General features: G+C 42.9%; 1 protein-coding gene across 1 annotated transcript in view; it reads left to right on the top strand.

Annotated features, from left to right (window-relative positions):
- LOC137414779 (ephrin type-A receptor 4) overlaps nucleotides 1-16,789 on the top strand; it is a 104,473-nt gene that overhangs the window by 4,226 nt on the left and 83,458 nt on the right. Inside the window, exons 2-3 of the mRNA XM_078786681.1 lie at nucleotides 3,169-3,233; nucleotides 7,820-8,486. Coding sequence (XP_078642807.1) covers nucleotides 3,169-3,233; nucleotides 7,820-8,486 — 732 coding nt within the window. The remainder of the gene's footprint in view (nucleotides 1-3,168; nucleotides 3,234-7,819; nucleotides 8,487-16,789) is intronic.

Below are 16,789 nucleotides of genomic sequence, written 5' to 3'. Positions count from 1 at the left end.
AAGATATTTCATACTTCACTCCATGTTGCTTTTGCTAGCACCGGAACACACAGCAGTTTGTCAAAAAGACCATGAACCAAAGACCGTGAACACCCAAAAGACCCAAAAATCCAAAAGACCCTGAAGATCCAAAATACCCCAAAGAACCAAAAGACCATGAAGACCCAAAAGACCACGAAGACCCAAAATACCTTGAAGACCTTTAATGACCCAAAATACCGAAAAGACCATTAAAAACCATGAAGACCCAAAAGACCACAAAGATCCTGAAGACCCGTAAGACCCATAAGACGACTTTTACCTTTAAGACCCTTTCAATACTTCAGACAGCTTTAGATCCCTTCACCCATCCAATCTTTTCTACCCTTTAAACCTTTACACCCCTTAAGTCTCTTTCAGCCCCTTAGACCTTAATACTATTAAGACCCTTTACACCCTTTAGAATGGCTTAGACCCTTGACCATTTAGAGATTTACACCACTTGGACCTTTTTTGATGACAAATTAATTACAAATAAATAATATCACCAATATTACAAATAAATAATATCACCAATATTACAAATAAATAATATCACCAATATTACAAATAAATAATATCACCAATATTACAAATAAATAATATCACCAATATTACAAATAAATAATATCACCAATATTACAAATAAATGATATCACCAATATTACAAATAAATAATATCACCAATATTGCAAATAAATAATATCACCAATATTACAAATAAATAATATCACCAATATTACAAATAAATAATATCACCAATATTACAAATAAATAATATCACCAATATTACAAATAAATAATATCACCAATATTACAAATAAATAATATCACCAATATTACAAATAAATAATATCACCAATATTACAAATAAATAATATCACCAATATTACAAATAAATAATATCACCAATATTACAAATAAATAATATCACCAATATTACAAATAAATAATATCACCAATATTGCAAATAAATAATATCACCAATATTGCAAATAAATAATATCACCAATATTACAAATAAATAATATCACCAATATTACAAATAAATAATATCACCAATATTGCAAATAAATACTATCACCAATATTACAAATAAATAATATCACCAATATTACAAATAAATAATATCACCAATATTACAAATAAATAATATCACCAATATTACAAATAAATAATATCACCAATATTACAAATAAATAATATCACCAATATTACAAATAAATAATATCACCAATATTACAAATAAATAATATCACCAATATTACAAATAAATAATATCACCAATATTACAAATAAATAATATCACCAATATTACAAATAAATAATATCACCAATATTACAAATAAATCATATCACCAATATTACAAATAAATAATATCACCAATATTACAAATAAATAATATCACCAATATTACAAATAAATAATATCACAAATATTACAATGGCCGTGTTGAGATTTCATGGCTGTGTGCTTGATTAAATATACCTGTCTCGTTAAGACAAACATGCAATACTATAAATGTTGAGAAGCCAAATAAGACAAATATGGCATAATCCCACCTGTATCCATTCAGCCTTTCCTTGAACGCAGCATATCCGGTACAATTTTCCCTCCGTCCATTTGCCTGTGTTCACTTGTTCTGAACACTCCGCCATTTTGGGGGTAAGTTATAGATGCCTTCGGGCTCTGCCTTCTTCAGCGTAAAGCGTGTCCGATTTACAACAGTCATCCGTAGATTCTTCCTGTACTGTCAAAAGTTCACCATCCTGCAAGATGTGTAGCGCAGCAGGACCTCCCTACCAGATTTTCATTGTCAGCGTTCAGGATCTTTCTCTTCTGATCAGAGTGGCCAAGCTTGCTAAGACTGTTGTAACTTCCTCCATTAACTGCAGGAAGGCCTGTTCTTAGGACAGGAGGAGGAAGTCCAGAGGTATACAGTACATTTTGCATGATTTACGTGGATATTGCTAGACAATGGACGAGCACACATGGTTTGTAGGATTTGAACATGGTTCTCTGCATCATGAGCCAGGGGTTAGGGTGAGGCCAACACCCAGACTCCTCAATTAATCGGTTCCCTTCTCTAAATTTTCTTCAATAAATTGATAAACGATTTATTCATTTAATGATCCTGATTACCTCCGCCACCAAAGGTGAATGGAGGTTATGTTTTCACCCCTGTCTGTCCGTCCGTTTGTCTGTCTGTCTGTCCGTTTGTGAACAAAATATCTCAAAAAGTTGTGGATGGATTCGGACGAAATTTGGTGGACATGTTGGGTGTCCGACAAGGACGATTATATTCGATTTTGGTGAAGATCTGAATATAGATTCGGATATGAGAATTATTTTATTTTTTAAGTGATTCTTCACCATTAGGATATTGGACCAAAAACGAAAAATAGCGGGATATCTCAAAAAGTTATGGATGGATTTTGGCGAAACTTGTTGGACCTGTTGTGTGTTTGACAAGGAAGAATCGATGCAATTTTGGTGAAGATCTGAATATGGATTCGGATATGAGAATTATTTAAAATCTTAAGTGATTCTTCACCATTAGGATAATGGGCCAAAAACGATACATAGCGGGATATCTCAAAAAGTTATGGATGGATTTGGACGAAACTTGGTGGACATGTTGGGTGTGACAAGGAAGAATCGATTCAATTTGGGCGAAGACCCGGATCCGGCTAATATAATTTTAAAGTGATTCTTCACCATTGAGTGATATGGCCAACCAGGTGGAGGTATGCTCTCTACTGAGTGCCGTTCTCGTTTAATATGACTACATCCAGGTTAAGACAAACTTTCAGCTTAATTAGAGTCCAATCCCATGAGGCCAAAGCATGAACAAAACACCTCTGAGGTAGCCAATTTACCAGTGAACTCTCCTGTTTGTTAGTTATGCTGAGTTTTTGTTCGTTAAGTTTTGTTGTTTGTTAGTTATGCTCATGTCAGATTTGCTGACTGCATCTGTCCATCTTGCTGATTGGAGAATATATTGTTCGCCGCATGGATAAACCCATTATTCCTTCGATGTATACACCAAGTTGTGATGAATGCTGAAACGAACGGGCTGACCCAATGACTGAATACTGCTCAGACGATGACCGAGTAATTTTTTTTCATATTTCTTTTGTGATTTGCAGTTTATCTCCTGGATACAACACAGTATGAGAGGAACCTGGGCTGGCAGGCGACTCCATCAAGTGGGGTGAGTTGGCGACAGAGGGACGTCCGCAAAAAGCGGGAGGACGTGCTGCAGGAAGGAAGGGGACCTGAGGTCACAAGAACGGGATGTTTTTATATCATACGTGGCACAGGAAATGGGGGAAAAACTCGAGAGGGCCCACATTGTTGTTTTCAGTCTCTCTCTTGCATCGAAGGCCCTCCCTTCCTTCCCGGCGGAAGTTTGACAGCCAATTTCACCTGATACATTCATTGTAGTTTTGTCGTTTCGCTGGAGTAAGGTTGTGTTAATTCTTTCCAACCAACATCATTGTGTTCCTTGGTTTTTGACGTGACAATATCTCACATTTAGCTCAAGATACTTGTTGCGGACATCTTCACAACGCTATTATCCCAGGTTAGGATGAGTGCGATAAGCTCTGAAGCAACATACTGGTCCTCACCTTTTAGCTGTCTGGTCTGCATACAAGCATACCAATGTGAAAAGGTGAGTACCAGCATATTAGTCCTCACCTTTTAGCTGTATGGTCTGCATACCAGCATACCAATGTGAAAAGGTGAATACCAGCATATTAGTCCTCAACTTTTAGCTGTCTGGTCTGCATACCAGCATACCAATGTGTAAGGGTGAGTACCAGCATATTAGTCCTCACCTTTTAGCTGTATGGTCTGCATACCAGCATACCAATGTGAAAAGGTGAATACCAGCATAGTAGTCCCCACCTTTTAGCTGTCTGGTCTGCATACCAGCATACCAATGTGAAAATGTGAATACCAGCATATTAGTCCTCAACTTTTAGCTGTCTGGTCTGCATACCAGCATACCAATATGAAAAGGTGAATACCAGCATATTAGTCCTCACCTTTTAGCTGTCTGGGCTGCATACCAGCATACCAATATGAAAAGGTGAATACCAGCATATTAGTCCTCACCTTTTAGCTGTCTGGGCTGCATACCAGCATACCAATATGAAAAGGTGAATACCAGCATATTAGTCCTCACCTTTTAGCTGTCTGGTCTGCATACCAGCATACCAATATGAAAAGGTGAATACCAGCATATTAGTCCTCACCTTTTAGCTGTATGGTCTGCATACCAGCATACCAATATGAAAAGGTGAATACCAGCATATTAGTCCTCAACTTTTAGCTGTCTGGTCTGCATACCAGCATACCAGTATGAAAAGGTGAATACCAGCATATTAGTCCTCACCTTTTAGCTGTCTGGGCTGCATACCAGCATACCAATATGAAAAGGTGAATACCAGCATATTAGTCCTCACCTTTTAGCTGTCTGGTCTGCATACCAGCATACCAATGTGAAAAGGTGAATACCAGCATAGTAGTCCTCACCTTTTAGCTGTCTGGTCTGCATACCAGCATACCAATGTGTAAGGGTGAGTACCAGCATATTAGTCTTCACCTTTTAGCTGTATGGTCTGCATACCAGCATACCAATGTGAAAAGGTGAATACCAGCATAGTAGTCCCCACCTTTTAGCTGTCTGGTCTGCATACCAGCATACCAATGTGAAAATGTGAATACCAGCATATTAGTCCTCACCTTTTAGCTGTCTGGTCTGCATACCAGCATGCCAATGTGAAAAGGTGAATACCAGCATAGTAGTCCTCACCTTTTAGCTGTCTGGGCTGCATACCAGCATACCAATATGAAAAGGTGAATACCAGCATAGTAGTCCTCACCTTTTAGCTGTCTGGGCTGCATACCAGCATACCAATATGAAAAGGTGAATACCAGCATATTAGTCCTCACCTTTTAGCTGTCTGGTCTGCATACCAGCATACCAATATGAAAAGGTGAATACCAGCATATTAGTCCTCACCTTTTAGCTGTATGGTCTGCATACCAGCATACCAATATGAAAAGGTGAATACCAGCATATTAGTCCTCAACTTTTAGCTGTCTGGTCTGCATACCAGCATACCAGTATGAAAAGGTGAATACCAGCATATTAGTCCTCACCTTTTAGCTGTCTGGGCTGCATACCAGCATACCAATATGAAAAGGTGAATACCAGCATATTAGTCCTCACCTTTTAGCTGTCTGGTCTGCATACCAGCATACCAATGTGAAAAGGTGAATACCAGCATAGTAGTCCTCACCTTTTAGCTGTCTGGTCTGCATACCAGCATACCAATGTGTAAGGGTGAGTACCAGCATATTAGTCTTCACCTTTTAGCTGTATGGTCTGCATACCAGCATACCAATGTGAAAAGGTGAATACCAGCATAGTAGTCCCCACCTTTTAGCTGTCTGGTCTGCATACCAGCATACCAATGTGAAAATGTGAATACCAGCATATTAGTCCTCACCTTTTAGCTGTCTGGTCTGCATACCAGCATGCCAATGTGAAAAGGTGAATACCAGCATAGTAGTCCTCACCTTTTAGCTGTCTGGTCTGCATACCAGCATGCCAATGTGAAAAGGTGAATACCAGCATAGTAGTCCTCACCTTTTAGCTGTCTGGTCTGCATACCAGCATGCCAATGTGAAAAGGTGAATACCAGCATATTAGTCCTCACCTTTTAGCTGTCTGCTCTCCGATTGGGCCCCGGCTCGACAATAAGCCGCCATGTTGGTGCTTTGTAGGCATGGCATGGCATTTCATCAATGAAATGTGCTGTCCTTCAGAGGTGTCGTTAATCCGGCTGTCCCATCTACAAGCACTAGCTTGGGGACTTTAAGGATCCCACTCCACCTTTAATAAAGAGTAGGTCATTGGATGCTAGTCCCATCTCCATTTTCAAATTTCTGTTCAAAATCCGGGTATTCGGGTATCCGGGTATCCGGATATTGTGGAGGGTGACATTCTTGCCAGAGTGTCAGAGCAATCATGACAAGTCGTGAACGTTTCGGTGGCTCAGAAACAATTCCTGGACAGGTCATAACTGTCGCAAGGTGTGGTAACGTTTTGCCAGACAACCATTGCAATGAAACCCATGCTGGGGCAATGAAAGGAGGTTTCTCTCACTCCACCAACGAGCTGCATACAGGGCAATTAATATGACCCCAGGGTCAATACCAATGGACTACCTGGGGCCATCAACATAATTATTATGCAGGGAAAAAAAATCTTCTTCTTTTTAGCTTCTTTCCCACTTTTTCCTGAAATTTCCCATTTTATTTCTTTCTTATTTCTCCCCTTTCCTCGCTCCTTTCACCCCCTCACTCTCCTGGCGTATGTAATATATAGATTGTTAATTTGTTAATACTTTATGTCGACCACTCTGTGAACCTTTTACACTGCTTTTGAAAGGGCATTTACGTACAAGGTGTTCTCACCATAGATTCATATTTGAATAATACTAACGAGTTCCTGCACATGGAGCTTCAGCACAGGAGGCCATTAGGCCCATTAAGCCAGTGCAATGGTTGCCAACATATGGCTGTTTGTCCAACGTCTATCCTTTAATTATTTTTTTTTACTGTTTAACGTCCAGCATGGAAGCAGCTTGTCCCTGATAATCACCTTTTATGCTGAAAATCTTTTTTTTTTTAGGTTTTTTTTTTATGACCGACGATTTTCAAACCACCGACCTCCCAGACTCCCGAGTGGAGGTTCCAGCCATTCCGCGACCAAATCTAGTATCTCAGGCCTTACAAAAGGACACGTCTGCTTGATAAAACTCAAAACTAAGCATCATTGGTTCTGAATCGATCCAGAATGTACATTGGTGAGAGCTTGTTTATACAAGTTAACACCTTGAGAATGACATACATGCAAATGACAGGACAAATTGCTCTGTACATCCTTGGGCAATGCATCCTCCCAGTGTGTTTGACTCCAAGGTGAGAGAAAATGGGCCTCTTGCCAAGCTTTCATTTCCATCCATCTGGTCCCTGCATACCTGACAGCTCGGGCTGCTTTCAAAGATCCGACTGAATTCCGAGCGCAGGATGCCATAGGCAATCTCCTCCTGGATTACGGAAATCCCAATCGATGGCGACGAGATTGATAAAATTCACCCCAACTTCAATTCACGACGCTGTTTAACCAACGCCACAATATTGAGCGAGCAGATCCAAAACGCTTGTTGTGGCAATGCTATCAAATATGTCATTACGGAATGTGTGATGCCAACGACGCAATGTCACCAACCACGTGGTTGAACCACTGAAGTTGTGATTATCAGGGACAAATCTCAGTGGTTACCTGCATATTGCATAAAACGCAAGATTTTAAACCAGGTCACACACTTCCCAATGCAGGATGTCGAATTCTCTCTCTTCTTTCCTGCCCCTTTCTTTTCCTTTTCTAATCATTTCCTGTACTCTAGAAAGCAACATTCAGGTACTTATGTCCCAGATGCTCAATAATAATAATAATTATTATTATTATTTAATATTCATATTTAATAATAATTATTATTATTCCACGTGGATTCTTAATAATAATAATATTCAGATACTTTAATGATATTCAGGTACTTAATAATAATAATACAGGTGCCACAGCACGTGGATTCTACCTCGCCTTTCTTAACCATCCCAGGTGTTTGGCAATGCACTAAGTACAATTTAATGAGTTATTTGAACTAAAACAACGGGTAAAAAAGCTTATTCTATGTATGTTTTTGTCATTTCTTGCAGTGGGAAGTACTACAAGCACCGATCGACCAGGTAACGACAGTGCCGGCATACCAAGTATGCAATGTGATGAAGGCCAACCAGAACAATTGGCTCAAGACCTTTTGGATCCCACGACAAGAGGCGCGCCGTGTGTTTGTCGAGCTCATGTTTACACTTCGAGACTGCGGCAGCATGCAGAAAGTTCCGGTCACGTGCAAGGAGACCTTCCACCTGTTCTACCATGAAAGCAACGAGGCGAAAAGTGGTCCCATCGATGAGAGCGAGTTCATCAAGGTGGACACCATTGCGGCGGACACCAACTTCGACAGAACGGACGTCGCTAGCCGTGTGCTCAAACTGAACACGAAGGTGCGAGAGCTACCTGTGCTATCGGCACGTGGATTCTACCTCGCCTTCCAGGATGTAGGTGCGTGCGTTGCAATCATAGCCGTGCGCGCCTACTACAAAAGGTGTTCCGAAACCGTTTTCAAACTCGCCGTTTTTCCGGCCACTGTGGCCGGTGAGGCTTCTTCTTCACTGTTGGTGGTGCATGGAACGTGTGTGGATGGAGCGCGCACCGAGGAGAACCCGCGGATGCACTGCAGCGGTGACGGCGAGTGGGTGGTTCCGATCGGCCGCTGCGTTTGCAGTCCTGGCTACGAGATGATGTCTGAAACGTATTGCCTAGGTGAGGCTGTTGCTGCAATCGTGCTCGGATGCCTCAAGGCATTCCTTGTAATAGTATCTGCCTTCTGTTAAACCACTTGCTTCTCATCGTGCACATGTGTGTCTGTTATGGACCTGGCTCTTACAGTGTCGTCATGCTCTTTCAGTTTCATAGGATTTCCTTTCTCACCCCATCTTACTATAATTCACCAAATGTCCGTCCGTCCGTCTGTCCGTCCGTCAATTTCCAGGTACCGCAAAAACGGCTGAACCGATCGCAACGATATTTTGGGTGGGTAATCCAGGGACCCCCTGGAGTAAAATAGGCCATATTGTTTTTCCAATTTCCGCTTTGGTCTCCAGCATTTTCAGGTTTGGACTCCCGCCTAACGTTATTGTCCCGGGTACCGCAAAAACGGCTGCACCGATCGCAACGAAATTTTAGGTGGGTAATCCTGGGGCCCCCTGGAGTAAAATAGGCCATATTGTTTTTCCAATTTCCGCTTTGATCTCCAGCATTTTCAGGTTTGGACTCCCACCTAACGTTATTGTCCTGGGTACCGCAAAAACAGCTGCACCGATCGCAACGAAATTTTAGGTGGGTAATCCTGGGACCCCTTGGAGTAAAATAGGCTGGCTATATTGTTTTTCCAATTTCCACTTTGGTCTCCAGCATTTTCAGGTTTGGACTTCCGCCTAACGTTATTGTCCCGGGTACCACAAAAACGGCTGCACCGATCGCAACGATACACCTCCATGCCCATGGGATTCCCACAGGTGACCCCACTAGTTTAACATAATGCGAGAGGAAAGGAAGTATTTCGCCTTCTTTATTAATTATTCTTTTTAGTTAAGGGCTTTTTTTTTTTTAAGAAAAATTAATTATTTTAGCTTGGCTTGCTTTCTCATCTTTAAGTCTGGTGTTGGCTTAGCGGTTAGGGTGCTGACTTGGGATCCTAGGATCCTGAGTTTGAATCTCGGTCGATCGTTAAATTGATGCCAGGGGGGTTGACTCAGCCTTTCATCCTTCTGAGATCAGCATGACCATGGGAGGTACCAGCTTGCTGGGATGATTGAGTACCAGCTTGTGCCCAGGTTTAGAATAGGCACACCTTATCCCCACATGTTGTAAGAGGCGACTAAAGGGTTGGTGTCAGGAAGGGCATCCTGCCATAAAAACATTGTCTCAAAAAGGGAACCATGATGATTGTCATGTGGCCCGCAAGGCTAACCCCCCACTCCAGCAGGGAAAATGGCCTTAAAAAGGGAATTTTTTAATATATTTTTTTGCTTTCTCATCTTGCAACATGACCCTAGTATGAAATTAAACTTGGAAGATCAAAACTCTTACTATTCCCAGGATTTTGTATTTACTAGACCCTTGGCTATAGTATTGCAATATTATGACATTCATTTTGTCTCGCACAATAGACATATTCGATGCTAGAACAATTGAATTCCGGGCATTTTTTTCACAAAGGCTGACGCATTTTCGTTTCAATTTTGTTTTTATATGAAGATCCATTTGGATTCGTTATGGAATATCTCGCCTGCGAGCTCCTTTACCCGGAATCCCGACATGACTGTAAAAGTCACCCTGGTGTTTCACATGCAGGGTGTCACATCAGTAGAGCTTGCGTCTGTCGCATTGCACGCTAAGCTGGGGACCTGTTTCTCCCAGAATGGGTTGGTGCTGATGGAGGTTAAATATCCCAGGGTGTCTTTTGCAAAGAGTAGGCGATCATAGCCGCACCCTGAACAAATTGCAAATTCCTCCCTTCACTAACTACCACTGGGAAGGCAATGGAAATCCAGCAAGCATATCTCCTTGCCGAGGGAAGCAGTTCCAGCATTCCCCAACACCCTCGACTAGGTATGGGATTAATCCATCCATCCGTACACATCCATTGCTAGTGGCTATCCGCTGAGCCGTGAAATAACCCTTTTTTCAGATGCCAAGACAATCAAGATGTTTGCACCGATTTTAGAACAGGGACCTGTTTCGTCTTTTTCACCAGGCCAGCTGTTTCACTGTGCGAAAGCAGTTGTGGGATTTACACCTTGGTGAGTTTTCTCACCGTATATGTTCGGTGTGCCATGGAAGTGATTGTTGATCAAATCCAGTGAGATAAAGACTGACCGAGAGATGTAACAATCAACACTGCTTTGAAGGTTGAATGGAAGGGTGGCAATGGAATCGGAGCACGACATGAAACTAATTTGCTCCCAGTAGTGGAGACACTCTTAGCCACATTCCCAGAAGAGATTATTTGTCGTAAGGCACACCCTCAAAAGGTGTGATTGCTAGATAATTGGTTCCCAGCTGACATGGCTCTGCATTTGGCTTAATTAATGTTTTGTTTGCACTGAAAGACACCTTTGGTCGTTAGTGGGACAACGATTTCGACAGTGAAGACTTATTGTTAGGTCTCAGCTTTTGATGACCTTTGGTACTAGGATCTTCATTACAAGAACATATTTTGGAGCTTTCTAATAATACAGTAATCAAGCCTTGTAACTACATTGGAATTGTGGATGGAGAAACAGGAAAAAAATACTGAAATTAACTTTGATCAATAATAGTGACACAAGAGTAGTTGAAGCAATCAATTGCGATTCCACCATTTTAATGGTCTATTTATTTCACCATTAAAAGGCTATTTCATGCAGTGTTAGTCATAGACGCAGACTCACACATACACATGCAGACGCAGCGCACACATGCAGATGCAGCGCAGACATGCAGACGCAGCACACGCATGCAGACTAAGATGTACACATGCAGACGCAGCACACGCATGCAGACTAAGATGTACACATGCAGAGGCAGCACACGCATGCGGAGTAAGACGTACACATGCAGAGGCAGCACACATCTGCAGACAAACACGTGCAGACACACACACACCCATGCAGACGCAGACATACACATGCAGATACAGCGCGCGCGCGCGCGCACACACACACACACACACACACACACACACACACACACACACACACACACACACACACACACACACCGCACACATGCAGATGCAGCACACACATGCAGACACAGACACACCAATGCAGACACGACACAGCACACACATGCAGACGTAGATGCCAAGTTCGCACATGCAGGTTCGCACACGCAGATGCAGGTTCGCACACACAGATGCAGACACAAGCTCACACATGCAGGTGCAGTCACAGATCTACTGTATAAGAGAGCCTTTGGTCTGTCTGTGTGTCGCCCTTTTTCTAAGAGATGGCAGAACGTATCTTTGTCAAACTTTCAGAGGTTCATCAGAGAGTGCCTGGGAGTGTTTTAGGCCAAACAAAAAAAACATTTTGAAAAAAAAAAGTTAGTTTTTGGGATTTATTTTAATCACTCTATAGTGCCTAAATCTTTTTGATTGATTAGAGTTATATACAAGTACACATTTGCATAAATAAATACAAAACAATCACCAGACATTTGAACACAATTCCGGAAGTGGTCAGAGTTTGTGGTAAGGCTTCTTCTTCTTCCTGAACGTCATCATACTTAACTCAGAAACATGATGAATGGCACATTCAGCAGCATATATTCTACGAAAAGGTAAAATGATGATTTGACACTTGTGATGGATTCTGATTTGGATGTAATTGCTTTTGCATAATATTTGTCCTCATTTCAAATATGTTAATCAAATTTTGCTTGAGCAACGCCGGGTACTCCAGCTATAAACGCTTTTATACTTTACTTGGGGTACAAATACAAATACAACTTTGTCTGGGGGGTAACATAGGACAGGCTATGTGGCCACGGCCTCATACGGGTGTGTAGGGGACCGTGAGAGGGGCGTAAATTCTCTATGTAAATGTGTACTGTGAAGTGGGGATCCCGATGGGATGTACCATCTCCCCTATTTTGTTTGTGCTGGTTATGGAGTTGTTGATACGTGCGGTGAGTGGACATTGGAAAGAAGTGGAGCTAGCCCCTGGTCAGAGTTTGCCAGCGAGGTTATGGATGACCTGATAGTTGTCCAACAGTCAGCTGATGCAGCATTAGAGGTACTGGGACGACTGGAAAGGTTGATGCGGTGGGCAATAATGGGCTTTAAAGCAACAAAGTCGAGGAGTGTGGTCGTGAGACGAGGAGTGGTGGATAACAAGCACAGGTTTGAGCTGGGAGGGGAGGTGGTTCCATCATTGGTAGAGGCCCCTGTGAAGAGTTTGGGAAGATGGTATACAGTGGAGTTGAATGATGTGCGAATGGTGGAGGAGGTCAGAAACAAGCTTTTGAGAGGTTTGAAGAGAATTGATGGATGTGGTTTGCCAGGTAAGTTGAAGGTATGGTGTTTGAAGTTTGGGTTGATGCCACGAGTATTTTGGCCATTGATGATGTATGATATTGCAATTGGGCATGTGGAGAGGATGGAGGTTGTGGTGAGTGGGTTTTTGAGGAGGTGGTTGGGAGTGCCACGCTGTTTGACGAACATTGCCTTTATGGTCAGGGTGGAAAACTCCAGTTTCGCTTGACATCATTAACCGAGGAGTTTAATGTGGTGAGGGTGTGGGAGTTCATGATGTTGTGGGATTCAAGTGATGCAGTGGTAAAGAATGCTCTGCCAGAGAAGAAGGGAAGTCGGAAGTGGAATGCAAAAGCAGAGGTGGACGAGATGGAGGAGCGGTTGCAACAGGAGGAGGTCATGGGGATTGTACAGCACGGGAAGCATGGCTTGAGGTGGATGAAGCATGAGCGATGGGGAAAGGCATGTGTGAAAGAGAGGAGGAAGATGGTTGAGAGGGAGGTGAGAAGAAAGGAAGAGGAGGGGAGATATGTGAAAGCAGTCGGATAGGCACAGCAAGGTGCTTGGACTAGGTGGGAAGGTGTGCAGGTGAGGATATTGAAGTGGCAAGAGATTTGGAGGATGGAGCCAATATGGTTGAGTTTCCTGTTGCCGGCAACGTATCATGTGTTCCTTCACCAGTAAACTTGAGATTGTGGGGGTTGTTGCAGGAGGAGGGATGATATATGTGTGGAAGTTTGGGAACTGTGCAGCATGCAAGTAGCATTGTAGTAGCAGCAAGTAGTAGTGGTAGTAGCATTGTAGTTTTGGTAGTAGTAGTAGTAGTAGTAGTAGTAGTAGTAGTAGTAGTTTTACTCAGTAGCATTGGCAGCAAGAAGATACAAGTGGCGGCATGATCAGGTGCTGGCAGTGGTTGTGGAGATGGTGCAACAAGAGGTGCTGAGATTGAGAGAGAGAGAGAGAGAGAAGAGGAGAGAAGCAGACTGATGGGGGAGAGGTGTTGTTTGTCAAAGAAGGCCAAGTGGTAAGAGGAGGAGGTGGAAAGCAAGAGGGCTGTCAGATGCTTGTGATTGGCAGGCAGTGGCAGACCTAAAGCCACAATTTGTATTCCCAGAGGAGATCTGTGTGACAAGGTTGCGGCCTGACATTGTCATCTGGTCAGGTGCAACAACACAGGTCATCGTATGGGAATTGTCTGTACCTTGGGAAGAGAACATGGAGGAGGTGCACGAGAGGAAGAGAGGAAAGTACAGTGAGCAGGAGGCAGAGTGTCGGGAGAAGGGTTGGCGAGTTTCTTGTCAGCCATTTGAGGTGGGGTGTAGAGGGTATTTTGCCAATTCCTTTTCTGCATTTCTTGCTCGGCTTGGATTGTGTGGGACAGAAAGAAGGAGGATGTGTGACAAAGTGGCCCAGGTTACCTTGAAAGGCTCACTTTGGATATGGAGGATGTTTATGGAGGCACGTCGAAAGGTGTAGGTTGAGGTTGTGGGTGGTGGTTCATCTCAGTCTAAAGGGGTAGTGAATGAGCATGGAAGAGAAATGGAGGTGTGTGTGTGTGTGTGTGTGTGTGTGTGTGTGTGTGTGTGTGTGTGTGTGTGTGTGTGTGTGTGTGTGTGTGTGTGTGTGTTGCAGGAGTGTGTGTGTGTGTGTTGCAGGAGTGTGTGTGTGTGTGTGTTGCAGGAGTGTGTGTGTGTTGCAGGAGTGTGTGTGTGTTGCAGGAGTGTGTGTGTGTTGCAGGAGTGTGTGTGTGTGTTGCAGGAGTGTGTGTGTGTGTTGCAGGAGTGTGTGTGTGTGTTGCAGGAGTGTGTGTGTGTGTTGCAGGAGTGGGTGTGTGTGTTGCAGGAGTTGGTGTGTGTGTTGCAGGAGTTGGTGTGTGTGTGTGTGTGTGTGTGTGTGTGTGTGTGTGTGTGTGTGTGTGTGTGTGTGTGTGTGTGTGTGTGTGTGTGTGTGTGTTGCAGGAATGGGTGTGGTTTTGCATGAATGTGTTTTTGTTTGAGTGGTGCATGTTGTAAGGGTAGGTGGTAGTTTTTTTTGTTTTTTTTTGGTGTGTGAGTAAGTGGATGGGTGTAGCTGCTGCATGTGGAGGCGATGTGCCCCTGCTGGCCCACCTTAGCTGACCGTATCGAGGTTGAAGGGCCGAAACGGGATGATGCTGAGGACCTCGTCTGTGGACCCGGTCAGTGAGGCTCACTTGTGACCACGTGTTTTGAAATTATATATATATATACACACACTGTGTGCCTTTGTCTCTACACACACTGCACATTTTATTGTTCAGAACAATTATTTTCAACAAAATTATTGATACGTTGTTCACATGTTTTAGACTTTTTGTAAATTCCTTTTTTTAAAGTTTTGTTCTGTCATTCTTTCTCTCTACCCTGTCTAGTCTGGTACTTTCTAAAATGCATAACGAAATAAATATGAACAATGTGAGAAATAAAAGGGAAATGAAAAATCAAGTCCAGCACAGGTTAGGAGCGGTCTGCATGTCTGCATGTCTGCATGTCTGCATTTGCGTCCACGTCCCTTCAAATGGGGTTCTCCTCTCACTGCATGATGCACATTTTTAAACCTGTTTCACAAATCCAATGTCTTTCAATGAATTCTGAAAACTTCCGTCTGCATTACTCATCTCTTAACCATGTGACAGACTGTCCCACGTATTTACTCAGCCACACCTTCAGAATCTCCTCCAAAGTTGAATATCTTTTACCTGTACTTCAAGTGCATTACAGTTCTGTGAGCCGTTGCTGTATGGACATCAGTTAGCATTATCTTTTACATTCTTTCAGTAAGCGGTTAGGAATCAATGTGATGTAATGAGTCAAAATCCAGTGATCCTGCTGAATCGTGAGAGGTGTAAGTTGTCTGGATGATAACGGATTAAAACGATGAATCATCGGATTTGCATCAACAGGTATTTTTAGGTACAAGAGGTGACATGCATGGTTGCTGTAATTGCGTTTAAATTCAACATGTGGTTTTTTTTTTTTGGACATCTTGTTACTGTGTAATAATAAGAAGTAGACTTGCTATGTGTTACTATATCGTGGTTGTTCAGCAGGCCCATTCAACCCAAGTTCAAATCCCGTCTATCTTATTTTGTTGATATTATTTACGAATGTCTTTGTAATTCTTGTAAATGTACAGTCAATGTCTACAATTTTTGTCCGAAATTCGATTTATGTATGATCCTATATCATCATCATCATCATCAACAACGCAGCCAAGCTCCCAACAATGATGCAAACCAGCAGCCACAGGCTGGACAGGAAATGAATGAATCATCATCATCATCATCATCAAGTTACCATACTCATTACTTTGTGGTTATTCTGGCTCACCTGGTTGTACTGGCTCTCTTGGTTGTGCTGGCTCTCTTGGTTGTGCTGGCTCTCTTGGTTGTGCTGGCTCGCTATGTTTTGCTGGCTCTCTTGGTTGTGCTGGCTCTCTTGGTTGTGCTGGCTCGCTATGTTTTGCTGGCTCTCTTGGTTGTGCTGGCTCGCTATGTTTTGCTGGCTCTCTTGGTTGTGTTGGCTCTCTTGGTTGTGTTGGCTCTCTTGGTTGTGTTGGCTCTCTTGGTTGTGCTGGCTCTCTTGGTTGTGCTGGCTCTCTTGGTTGTGCTGGCTCTCTTGGTTGTGCTGGCTCGCTATGTTTTGCTGGCTCTCTTGGTTGTGCTGGCTCTCTTGGTTGTGCTGGCTCGCTATGTTTTGCTGGCTCTCTTGGTTGTGCTGGCTCTCTTGGTTGTGTTGGCTCTCTTGGTTGTGCTGGCTCTCTTGGTTGTGCTGGCTCTCTTGGTTGTGCTGGCTCTCTTGGTTGTGCTGGCTCTCTTGGTTGTGTTGGCTCTCTTGGTTGTGCTGGCTCTCTTGGTTGTGCTGGCTCTCTTGGTTGTGCTGGCTCTCTTGGTTGTGCTGGCTCTCTTGGTTGTGCTGGCTCGCTATGTTTTGCTGGGTGGTTTGCTGTCACCTTCCTTCCCTAACTTCCCAGCAATCAGTCAGGGTAGGAATTTCTAATCTGTTCATGGTGCCGCCAATAACATAAC

This window comes from Myxine glutinosa, chromosome 11, assembly GCF_964187855.1.
Source record: "Myxine glutinosa chromosome 11, kmMyxGlut1.1, whole genome shotgun sequence".
Lineage (NCBI taxonomy): Eukaryota > Metazoa > Chordata > Myxini > Myxiniformes > Myxinidae > Myxine > Myxine glutinosa.
Note: the sequence above shows the minus strand (reverse complement) of the source record. Positions and strands in the feature narration are given on the sequence as shown.